Source organism: Prionailurus viverrinus, chromosome D2 (assembly GCF_022837055.1).
Source record: "Prionailurus viverrinus isolate Anna chromosome D2, UM_Priviv_1.0, whole genome shotgun sequence".
Taxonomy (NCBI): Eukaryota; Metazoa; Chordata; class Mammalia; order Carnivora; family Felidae; genus Prionailurus; species Prionailurus viverrinus.
In genome coordinates, this window is record NC_062571.1 from 18,750,420 (window position 1) to 18,763,050 (window position 12,631).

Below are 12,631 nucleotides of genomic sequence, written 5' to 3' on the forward strand. Positions count from 1 at the left end.
GAGGGCATCCTGATTACAACATGGCCACAAGAGGAATAAAGTGAAACCTTTCCAGTGATGCTCTAGACCACGCGGACTAACACCACACAGGTACCGGTCTCTGTGGCGAGGCCTTAGGGGAGGAGATCAAGGGAGAGCTCGCCACAGAGAGAGGACACAAGGATTAATAAGCAAGTGGGCACTGGGCCCAATGTCCTGGGGGCCTTCTCTTCTGAGATGCTACCATGCAGTGTTGGCAACCTGTGAGGGGACCTGGGCCCCCAGGGGGGGAATATGTGTTCCACTCGGTAAGGACTGGCTCTGTGACTAATCCATGCTGGGGCCGTGTCACTGGACAGAGGTTCCAACAAGTCCTTGGAGATTGAAAATGGAAATAGCAGAATACACATCTACAGTTTTACTCCTCGAAGCTCTTTGCCTGGATACCCTCTGCCGTCTCTTTGCCCATTTTACCCACCCCCACTTCAGCAAGGGCAGTTAATTCTGCTTCCGTGCCTTTACCCACCTGCCGCGAAACAGGTCATTCCCCACCATTCTTTCCATGGCTCTAAGAGCACTGTTTATTTTCAGGGTCTCTAGGTCTAACAAGTCTTTTACAATACGTCGGAGTAAAAAATCCAACCTCCCTTACCAAAAGAGCGCCAAGTCAATGGCAAAAAGATGGGTCTGTGGTCAAAAGGTCCGGGCTTGAGTCTAATCAACTACCCTCCCAAGGTGGTGGGATGATCGTCCCAAGAGCACACACCCACTTCTCTAAACCTGCGCCTTTTACCTGCGAAACGGAACTGAGGACAACAGCTGCCTTCACTGTAGTACAAGGCTGCCGAGGACCCCACATGACTGGCTTATCTACAATGTGCCGCTAGGGCTTTTTGGGCGCTGGCTCCCTGTCAGGGAATGACATTCCTCCTTTGCCTTCCGCTTCACCATGTTGTAGCTCAGTGTCTGGAATGTATCTGAGTATGTGGGAAAATGGATGGTATGATAATATGCCGAACGATGAGCCATCAGCAAACTGAAATAACTTGACGAAAACCACAGGCATGTTGCTGAAAGCTTAATACGACATAAACTTTTAACGTTATTTTAACACATTTTAAACTATAACTCTTTGCTGAAATAATATTCACAAGTTTTACTACAAACAAATCTGAGCAAAGGAGCACTCTCAGAAAAAGACATGCATGAAACACTGACCATTTGATGTCACTTACATTTTTTTTCTATAAACTGATGAAGCAAGCAAGACTTGCCAGTTCCTGCATTTCCAATAACCAAGAACTTAAACAAAAAATCTGAAAAACAAAAAGAGACTATGAAAAAAACCTTTAAAACATGCTATGTTTATTCTTAGACTATGATTAAAAACAAGAAAAGTTAGTAAGACCTGACTTGTTAACAGAAAAGAGAGGTAACTACCCTGTGAAAACAACAATACACGTGTCAACTTACCTTTTCACCTCTTGGATATTTGGCTTACATGCCAATTCAGTGGTTTCCCAAACTGTGCTCCTGGGACAACTTCCTTTCATGTTGGAAGTCTGGCGACTGTTCTTGTAATGTATAAAATTTGTCCCTTTGCGAGTCACTGTTCTTTTTTTAAAAAAAAATTTTTTTTTCAACGTTTTTTAATTTATTTTTGGGACAGAGAGAGACAGAGCATGAACGGGGGAGGGGCAGAGAGAGAGGGAGACACAGAATCGGAAGCAGGCTCCAGGCTCTGAGCCATCAGCCCAGAGCCCGACGCGGGGCTCGAACTCCCGGACCGCGAGATCGTGACCTGGCTGAAGTCGGACGCTTAACCGACTGCGCCACCCAGGCGCCCCTGCGAGTCACTATTCTAAGAAATACGCATAAGCAGTGACAAGAAAAAATAGCCTAGAAATTTCAAGTGTTTCTGTACAAAAGGAAAACCCTGGGAAACTTCTAGGCTTTGAGAAGTTCACTCCTTTCCTTTTAAAAATAGGTATGCTTTCCAGGGGTGCCTGGGTGGCTCAGTCGGTTGGGCGTCTGACTTCGGCTCAGGTTGTGATCTCGCACTCTGTGGGTTCGAGCCCCGTGTCGGGCTTTGCGCTGACAGCTCGGAGTGTGGAGCCTGCTTCGTATTCTGTCTCCTCCTCTCTCTGTCCCTCCCCCACTCGCACTCTGTCCCTCTCTCAAAAATAAAATAAAAACATTAAAAAAAGTTTTTAAAAAGATAAAAAAAATAGGTACGCTTCCCCCCGCCCTTGCGGATTTTTGTGGTCTTGCTTCTATCCCCTTATCTGTAACTTGTGGGAAGGACAGCTTGAGCCAAGTTTGAGTCAGTATTCCAAGGGTGAAATCTGTCTCATTCAGCGTAGAAAGAATTTCTCATTTCTTCTTTACAGAGTAATATGTTTAATTTGGGATATTATTTTACACGAAATGGAAATGAAGACTCTCCAGTGCAATTTGTTATTTCATCAGCATGATGTAGCATCGGTAGCCCCACGATGCCTTAATAATCCATTTTGCTTTTGCTGTTAGCAAAGAACTTGAGTTATGCGGAGCCCAGGTGCTGCAGAGGACCCCTCCCACCCCGACCCCTCCCACTTTGATCAGAACCCATCGACCGCTAGCCCCCATGCTGCTGGACTCATTGCGTGGCCCTGATGAGTCTGTACTGCGGGTTCCCTGGTTTGCACCTCTGAAAGTGTTGCCTCCATACATCTTTTGAAAACCCAGACGAGGGGCGCCTGGGTGGCACAGTCGGTTAAGCGTCCGACTTCAGCCAGGTCACGATCTCGCGGTCCGTGAGTTCGAGCCCCGCGTCGGGCTCTGGGCTGATGGCTCAGAGTCTGGAGCCTGTTTCCGATTCTGTGTCTCCCTCTCTCTCTGCCCCTCGCCCGTTCATGCTCTGTCTCTCTCTGTCCCAAAAATAAATAAACGTTGAAAACCCAGACGAAGCGCTCCGAGCCCTGGCTCCCTCTTTCCCCCAAGGAAGCTCCAACAGCCCATTTCTTTGCTGAAGCTTAGCCTAGCCCTGTTTCTTAAGACCTATATTCATCATCACTCCCAGATTAGGCCGATTCAACCTCTCACGATTTCCACAAGGTTACAGGCAATGAGCTTAGTGGATAGTGCTATGAGGATTGTCGGCGCTTAAAAATAACAAGTTTTATGCTTCTCGTTGTGTGTTTTGAAAGCATGCACATTCAGGTTCACGGCAGCATTATCCGGAGTAGTCAGGAAGAAGCATTATTTATAAATAAATGGATAAACAAAATACGGTGCATACAAACAGCAGAATACTACTCAGGCTTGAAAGTGAGGAAATTCTGACACATGTCACAACACGGATGGACCTCAAAGACATTACGCTAAGGGAAACAATCCAGTCACGACAGGAGAAATACCGTATGATTCCATTTCTATAATGTACCTAGAGTAATCAGACTCCGGGACAGAAAGTAGAACCGTGGCTGCCAGTGGCTGGGGAAGAGGGGAAACGAGGAGGTGTTGTTTAATGGAAACGAGCATCAGTTTGGAAAGATGAAAAAGTTCTGGAGACAGACTGTGGTAACGGTTGTACTCCAATGTGAATGTGCTAAATGCAAATGAACTGCAGACTTAAAAATGGGGGGAATGGCAAATCTTACGTAATTCTAACACACACACACACACACACACACACACACACACACACACTAAAACATGCCAAATCTAATCATTTTCATCAAACAGCTTCTATAACCTAAGACGTCGAAGGGAAGATGGTTAAGATTGCCAGGTTAAAATGAAAACACTGGAACCTTTCAATCTTTTTCAATATCTTCTTCTACTTAAGATGTAAAGCCCAATCATTGTGCAGTTGACCTTTGAACAACTGAGTGCGTCCACTTACGTGTGGATCTTTTTAACAGTACGGTACTGTAAACATATTTTCTCTTCCTTGTGATATTCTTAGTAGCATTTTCTTTTCTCTAGCTTGCCTAATCATAAGAACGTGATATATAACACGTACAGTATAGAAAATACGTGTCAACTGGTATTTTATGTTATCAGTAAGGCTCCCCGTCAATAGGAGGACATTAGTAGTTAAGTTTTTGAGTGGTCAAATTTATATGAAGGTTTTCAACTGTCCGGAGGGTTGGCACCCTTTGCCCCTGTGTTGTTCGAGAGTCAACCCTGTAAGTTAGAAACAGAAAAGGGTGAGGGCTAAATAAAGATGCTGCCAATATGCAGGCAACAGCAAGTACTGAAAAAGAAAAGAATCTGTATACGCAAATTGAAATGTTTATGTGTTATGTCTACACAGAAAAATGAGGATCACAAATCTACGTGCTCCTGGAACAAAACCTCGGACAGCTAAACATAGACTTTGGCTTGACTCTTGTTCCACTGTTTTCTTCTCCTTTGGAAATTTTGCTAAATGTACTTTACTATGGTAACTGCTACCCGGGTTGTCCCATAGCTCCGAAAGGCAAAAGGGTAACATATCCACTGAGCTGCACCTTGCTGGACAAAAGATATGTAGTCTCCAGATGTAAAAGCTCCTCCAAAAACGCTTTATACTCTGTCTTGTAGCTCAAACAGGTTAAGTATTCATGCTTTAGTGGAAAACCCTTTAGTGTCACCATCTAGAAATGCTGGATAAAATAGATCACATTCCCGCTCCCCCCCCCACCCCCCCAAAAAATGCACAGCGGAGTTTTCAGGAAAGAAAGGAAAATTCTAGACGCTTGGAACAGAGAAGAAACAGAAAAAAAGCAGTAGGGGCCCAGATACGGGACTGTCAGGGAGAGTAATTCCACACTTAAACACCTCATTACAGACAAACACTATAAAGGCGATCAGAAAGAATGGAAAAACTCCCTATGAAGAAACTAAGTTCCTTACCCCAAACAGGAGAAGGCAATGAGATAATACCTTCCCAGTACTGAAGGAAGGAGCACAAAACCAAAAACTGTCTAATGTAGAATTCAATGCACACACTATTATACTCAATGCCACGGTAGACTTTTGCTTCCAAGAGATAGAATAGGAGACTTTTCCCTATTCCTCCTGCTCAGTATAACTTAAAAGCCTGGAGGCTGCTTCACATTCTGTGTCTCCCTCTCTCTCTGCTCCTCCCCTGTTCACGCTCTGCCTCTCTCTCTCTCTCAAAAATAAACATTAAATAAAAAACATAAACAAAAGTCAGCTCTCTCTGGCCATAGGACTAGGCAAGGGCAACCTAGCAAGAGAGAAAACTTTTACACATTAACTGCTCTTTAAACAAATGAAAAACAGAAATCTTCAGCAAAGAGAAGGTCTTATCAAAGAAATAAAACATAAGGAAGAACCATCAGATAGAAATTTTAGAATTGAAAAATACAGTAACTGAAATACATAGTTCAGCAGATGGGCTCAACAGCAAAATGGAAAGGGGCAGGGAAGCAACTGGTGAACTGGACGACAAAACGATAGAAAATATCCAATTCTGAACAACAAAGAGAAAACAGACTGAAAGTATATAAGTAGAGCCTCACAGACCTTTGAGACTCTAAAAAAAAAGCTCTAATATTTGTGTCACTGGAGTCAGAAAAGGAGAGGAAAAAGACAACAAGGTTGCAGAGATGCTCAACGAATCAATGGCTGAAAACTTTCTCAATCGGGCAAGGGACATAAACCCAGATTTGAAAAGCTGAGTAAATCACAGAGAAGATGAATCCAAATAAATCCATGCCAATGTACATCATAACTAAACTTCTGAAAGCTAAAGACAAAGAAAAAAAATCTTGAAAGCGGCCAGAGAAAAATGACAGACCAGAGAAAATCACAGCTTACCTAACAGGGAAAAAAGTCATCCAAATGACAGCAGAGTTTTCATCAAAAACCAGAGAGGCCAGAAAGAAGTGGCACAATATTTTTCAAGGGCTGGAACAGAAGAACTCTCTAGCCAGAACCTTATATATGGTGAAAGTGACCTTCTGGAATGAAGGGGGGAATCGAGACGTTCTTGGGGAGGGGGGCAGGAACACTACAGAATTTGTCAGCAACAGACCTATCCTCAAAGGAAGGAGGACCATGGGACACAAAACCATGGATAACTACAATAGGCTTTTTCTTCTTGTCCTGTTGAGTTTTCTAAATTATGTCTGGCTATTTAAGCAACAATGATTAACACTGTCCAATGTGTCCAATGTGATTCTAAATATGAGTGCAGGAAACATTTCAGACAATTTTGTTAAAGGTGGGTTACTGTAAAGGGATGTCAAAGAAGGTAAGGTTTTTTATATTTCCCTCAATGCATACAGTGGTGACACCAGTAGACTGAGATGTATATACAATGTAATACTTAGAGCGACCGCTAAACAAGCTATACAAAGAGAGATGCTCAAAAATAGTATACATAAATAAAAAAGAATTCTTAAAAATGTTCACATAAACCACAGGAACACTGGAAAGAGAAATGAAAAACAGAATAAAAAAATGGCAAAAATAAGTCCTAATATATCAGTAATTACAATAATTGGGTAATGTATACATGTAGCAATTAAGAGACAAAAATTGGCAGATTAGATTAAAAATATGCCATAACTATTGGCTGTCTACAAGAAACTCGCTTTGATTATAATGACCCAGGTTGGGGCGCCTGGGTGGCGCAGTCGGTTAAGCGTCCGACTTCAGCCAGGTCACGATCTCGCGGTCCGTGAGTTCGAGCCCCGCGTCGGGCTCTGGGCTGATGGCTCAGAACCTGGAGCCTGTTTCCGATTCTGTGTCTCCCTCTCTCTCTGCCCCTCCCCCGTTCATGCTCTGTCTCTCTCTGTCCCAAAAATAAATAAACGTTGAAAAAAATCTATTAAAAAAAAAAAAATAATGACCCAGGCAGGCTGAAGGTGAAAGGATAGAAAACGCCGTATCGTGCAAACATTAATCAAAGGAAAGCAATATTATTATCAGGTAAAACAGACTTCATAGCAAAGAAACTGCCTACGACCAAAAGGGTTATTATATAACGATAAAAGGATAAATCGACCAGTAAGACGCAGGAATCCTCACCTTCAACTAATACAATGCTATGTCATTTATATCTCAAAAAAAAAAAAAAAAAAAAGACTAGGAATCCTAAATGTGTATATCACAGAGCTAAAAAGCTTATCAAGCAAAAACTGAGAGAACTTAAAGGAAAAACAGAGAAACCCACAATTATGGTTGGAGACTTCAACACCACCGAGAGTTCTTCACAACCAAGAGAACGAGACAGAAAATCAGCAAGCATAAAGAACAAAAACACAGTAAACCAACCGGACCCAGCTGGCATTTATAGAATATGCCACCCAACAGGAGCACACACATTCTTTTCAGGGACCCATCAAGTTAGACTATATCCTGGGCCGTAAAACAAACCTCAACACGTTTAAACGAACTGAAATCATATACAATGTGTTCTACAACCCCAATGTAATCAAACTAGAAATCAATAAGATGAAGACGGAAGGAATAGTTCCAAATACTTGGATACTTATAAATAATCCACTTCTTTTAAAAATTTTTTTTAACATTTATTTAACTTTTATTTGAGAGAAGGAGAGAATTCGAGTGGGGAAGAGGGACAGAGAAAGAGAAAAGAAAGAGAGAAAGAGAGAGAATCTTAAGCAGGCTCCATGCTGAGCACAGAGCCTGACGTGGAGCTCAATCCCCACAACTCCGGGATCATGACCGGAGCCAAAATCAAGAGTTGGACGCTCAACCCACTGAGCTACCCAGGTGCTCCTAAATAATTCACTTCTAAATAATCTATGATTTATTTATTTATTTATTTATTTTTAAATAATCTATGATTTAAAGCAGTCTCGCGGGAAATCGAAAAAGTATATTGGGCCGAATGGAAAAAAAAAACACATCCTATCAAACTTTGTGGGATACAGCAAAAGCAGTGCCGAGAGGTGAACTTGGAGCGCTAAATGCATACATTAGGAAAAAAAGAAAGTAACAAGCAATTATCTACGTTTCTAACTCAAGAACCTAGAAAAAGAAGAGCAAAATAAAGCAAGCAGGAGGAAGGAAATAATAAAGAGCAGAAATCAATGAAACTGAAAATAGGAGAACAAAAGAGAAAACCCATGAACAAAAGCTGGCTCCTTGAAAAGATCGATAAAATTGATAAGCTTCTGGCAAAACCGTAATGAGTTCAAGGAATTAAGGTCTGACCAAGGAAAAAGGCAAGACTGTGAGGTGGCACAATAAACTTTTTTGGGCACACTTGGACAGGCTGCATCGGAGGGGATATCCCTCTCAGCAGGAGAACTTCCAGACAAGATGCCCAGAAGGGGAATAGGGCAAGGGGACTTCTGGGGGAGAAGGGATTTGAGAGGGGATTTATGTGTCTAGATGATGTCGCCAGCAGTCTGGCGGGGCAGCTAGCAGCTTGAGATCCTTCATAGCCCTTGAGTTTGTCAAAGGTTAGCAGATGGTGCATGTAATTTCACAGGGTATGCAAAGCAGGAAGTCTCTAAATGGCTAAAAATATGCTTATTTGGGCTGAATTTTAAGCAACTGTGTGTGTAAGAATTTGAGGTTAGTGCTGGTAGACTCTGAACGGATGTCCCAGCTTGCCAGGAGAAAGAAAACAACAGAGGGACCAATATACAGGGCCATCTTTAATCCATTTCTATAACAAGGAAAAAAAGACGACACAAATAGTCAATCTCAGGGATGATACAGGGCATGTCACCAGAGACCCTGCAGACATCAAAAAGATAACAAAGGAATAACACGAACAACTCTATACACATTAATTCGACAGCTTAGATGAGATGGACCAATTCCTTGAGAACACAAAGTACCACAACTCACCCGACATAAAATAGACAATTTGAATAGCCCTCCAGTGACTAATGAAATTGAATCTGTAATTTTAAAACTCACAAAAAAGGAATATTCAGGCTGAGATGCTTTCACTAGGGAATTCTACCAAATATTTAAAAAAGAACACAATTCCATATAACCTCTTTGAGAAAATAGAAGAGGGAACCCTTCCCAAGTCATTTTATGAAGCTGATATTTATTATTACCTAATTTATTACACATTTTTATTTAAATATTTTAATGTTATATATTTAATGTTATATATTAAATATGTTATGTTTTATATACATATACATATCTTAAGCTTAAAAATATATTAAGTATGTATTATTAAATACATAATTGCACATTATAAAAATATTAAAAATTTTTATTCACATATATTACAGTGACACCAAAACCGGAAGAAGGCAGTATTAAAACAAAACATACTACAGAACAATATCTCTCACGAATCCTTAACAAAATACTAGGAAACTGAATTCGGTAATGTTTACATTTATAAACTTAAATAAAATTATATACTATGACCAAGTAGGCTTTATTTCAGGGATAAAAGGATGGTTCAATACTTGAAAATCAATGTCGCTACTCTATTTAGGCTAAAAAGAAAAGTCAGCCAGCCGATCATACCAATTGGTGCAGAAAAAGCATTTCACAAGAGTCAATGCTCACTTGTGATAAAACCTTCAAAAAAATAAATATGGAACTTCCTCAAATTGATCAAGAACATTTCAAAAATTGTACAGCTAACCTTATACTCAATGATGAAAGATTACTCCCCCCCCCCCCCCCCCCCCACCCAAGATGAGGAACACAGTAAGGATATCTGCTCCCGCCACTATTATTCAGTATCACACAGGAAGTTCCAGCCAGGGCAATAAGACATGAAAGGGAAATGAAGCCACACAGATCAAAAATAAATAAAACTGTTCCTATTGGCAGATGATATGGCGGTATACATAGAAAATCCAAGGACTCTCAAACAAAACAACCTCCTACAATCAATAAGCGAATTCATCAAGGTGAAGATTAGAGAATATAAAAATCAACTGTATTTCTAATACTAACAGCACACACATGGGCATCAAAATTAAAAATATAATGCCACTCACAATCACTCAAAAAATATACTTAGGTCTCAATATAAGAAAACATGTAAAGGACTTCTATACTGACAAGTATACAATGATAATGGAAAAAAACCCAAAATAAATCTAAATAAAGGGAGAGATATACCATGTTCATGGATTAGAAGACTGGACACAGTAAAGATGTCGATTCTCCCAAAATTGATACATACGTTTAATAGTTTCTACTAGAAATCTAGCAAGACTTTTCGGTACATACAGACAAGCTTATTCTAGAATTTATATGGAAAGACAAAGGAACTAGAATAGATGAAACACCTTTGAAAAAGAAGAATAAAGTGGAAGGAACCACTGTACCTGATTTGAAAATTTATTATGTAGCTACAGTAATCATGACTGAATGGTATTGACATGAGGAGACACATATCAATGGAACAGAATCAAGAACCCAGAAATAGATGTACACGAAGTCATCCAACTGATGTTAAAACTGCAAAAGTAATTCAGTGCCAGAAAGTTAGCCTTTTCAACACATAGTGCTGTGGCAACTGGGCATCTATAAGGGGAAAAAATGACACTTGACTTAAGTCTCATGCCTTATGCAAAATTAACTCAAAACAGATCACAGACTTAAAGGTAAAACATCATACTATAAAACTTTTAGGAAAAATTAGGAGAAAACTCTTCATGATCTCTGGAAAAAGCAAAGAGTTTTTAGACTTGACTCGGAAAAACAACAACAACAACAACAACAACAACAACAACAAAACCAAAACAAGCCAGAGAAAGAAAAACTGATCAAATGGTCTTCCTCAAGACTGAAAACTTCTGCTTTGTAGAAAGTTTTGTTGGGAGAATGAAAAGATAAGCTACAGGATGGAAGAAAGATTGCAAAACATATATCCAACAAAGGACTAGCATCGAGGTTATATGCGTTAAACAAACAAACAAACAACAACTCTCAAAACTCCACAATAAAAACTCAAGTAATCCAATTAGAAAATGCACATAATATGAAGAGATATTTCACTGAAAAGATAGAGAAATGGCAAATAAGCATGTGAAAATATGTCTCTCATCATTAACCATTCATCAGGGAAATGCAAATTAAAACCAGTAGTGAGGTATTGTTACACACCTATCAGAACGGCTAAAATAAAAAATAGTGATAGCACCAAATGCTGGCAAGAATGCTCGGAACCCAGATCACTCACACACTGCTGGTGGAAATGTAAAATGGTGTAGCTGCTTTGGAAAATAGCAGTTTTTAAAAACAACACGCGCAACTACCGTATCACTCAGCAATTGCACTCCTAGGCATCTATCCCAGAAAAATTAAGGTTTATGTTCACACAAAACCCTGCACATGAATGTTTACAGCGGTTTTATTTGTAATAGCCCCAAGCTGGAAACACTCCGATGCTCTTTAACAGGTGAACAAACTCTAGTACATTCATACCAGGGAATCCTACTGGGCAGTAAAAAGGAATGAACCGTTGGCATATGCAGGCACCTGGAGGAATCGCCAGAGAAATACACTGAATGAAAAAGTCAATCCCAAGACATTACGCAATGCATGCATGATTCCATTTATATAGCATCGTTGAAGTGACAAGATTATAGAAATAAAGAACAGATTAGTAGTCGCCAGGGCCTCCAGAGGGGGTGGGGGCAGGAAGGAAGAGTGTGTGCCTATAAAGGGCAATAGATCCTTGTGTTGATAGGAATGTTTTGTGCCTGCAGCTGTGGCCACATCAATATCCTGGTTGTGGTGTCTTACAAGTTTTTCGAGATGTTACCACCAGGGAAAAACACAAAGGGGCCATGAGATCTCTGTAATTTTGCTTAAAACTGCATGTGCATCTATAATTATCTCAAGATAAAAAGCTTTATAAAAAATAAAACAATAGGGACGCCTGAGTGGCTCAGTTGGTTAAGCATCTGACTCTTGATTTTGGCTTGGGTCACGATCTTGGGTTTGGGGGGATCGAGCCCCATGTCAGGCTGTGTGCTGACTGCATGGGGCCTGCTTGGGATTCTCTCTCTCCCTCTCTCTCTGCCCCTCCCCTGTGCTTGCATGTGCTCCCTCTCTGTCTCCTTCTCTCAAAATAAATAGAAATTAAAAATTAAAAAAAAAAAAGAATAGGTAACATATCAAATAATGATTCTATAAGTTTACTATGCACAGTCCTAAACTGGAAGAGTTACCAACGGATGTGCTTCAAGAAGGAAATGGTACCCAGAAGAAAGGAGGGCAGCTACAAAGCCAAGCGGTCCAGTCAGTATGTTATTTTCTGCCTGGAGATATAGCTGTTTGGCTAACCCAGATAAAACCAAGCACCACAATGGGTAATGAGTTATTCTTTGTAGGTGAGAAGAATCCAACTCTGTGAGGAGTTTCAGCTAATGCCCCTCCTGTTTACAAGGGGATCTGGATTTCACACACCTCCTTGTAACTGAGCGCCAGGAGACGGGAGGCCCCGTGTGCTCATGTTCAACCCCGGGGTCAGGAGTACAGCCTGATGTTCTCTCTTCAGAGAGGTAGTATTTGACGTCTGATGGCCTCATGCCCCCATGTCCATGGGTCGGGTAGAATTTGAATTGATTTTACTGACTTATTTTGTTTTTATCACCGTGGGGTTTTACTTTCTTTTTCTCTTCTCTTTGAAACTGAAGGACATACACATCAAATATAAAGTACATATACGTTTTATATGTCAAGCGGA

The 12,631-nt window shown here is 40.6% G+C and overlaps 1 protein-coding gene across 1 annotated transcript in view; it reads right to left on the reverse strand.

The window, feature by feature from the left end:
* The window catches only part of RAB4A (RAB4A, member RAS oncogene family), a 47,018-nt gene that overhangs the window by 20,190 nt on the left and 14,197 nt on the right, over positions 1-12,631 (reverse strand). Inside the window, exon 2 of the mRNA XM_047825643.1 lies at positions 1,215-1,295. Coding sequence (XP_047681599.1) covers positions 1,215-1,295 — 81 coding nt within the window. The remainder of the gene's footprint in view (positions 1-1,214; positions 1,296-12,631) is intronic.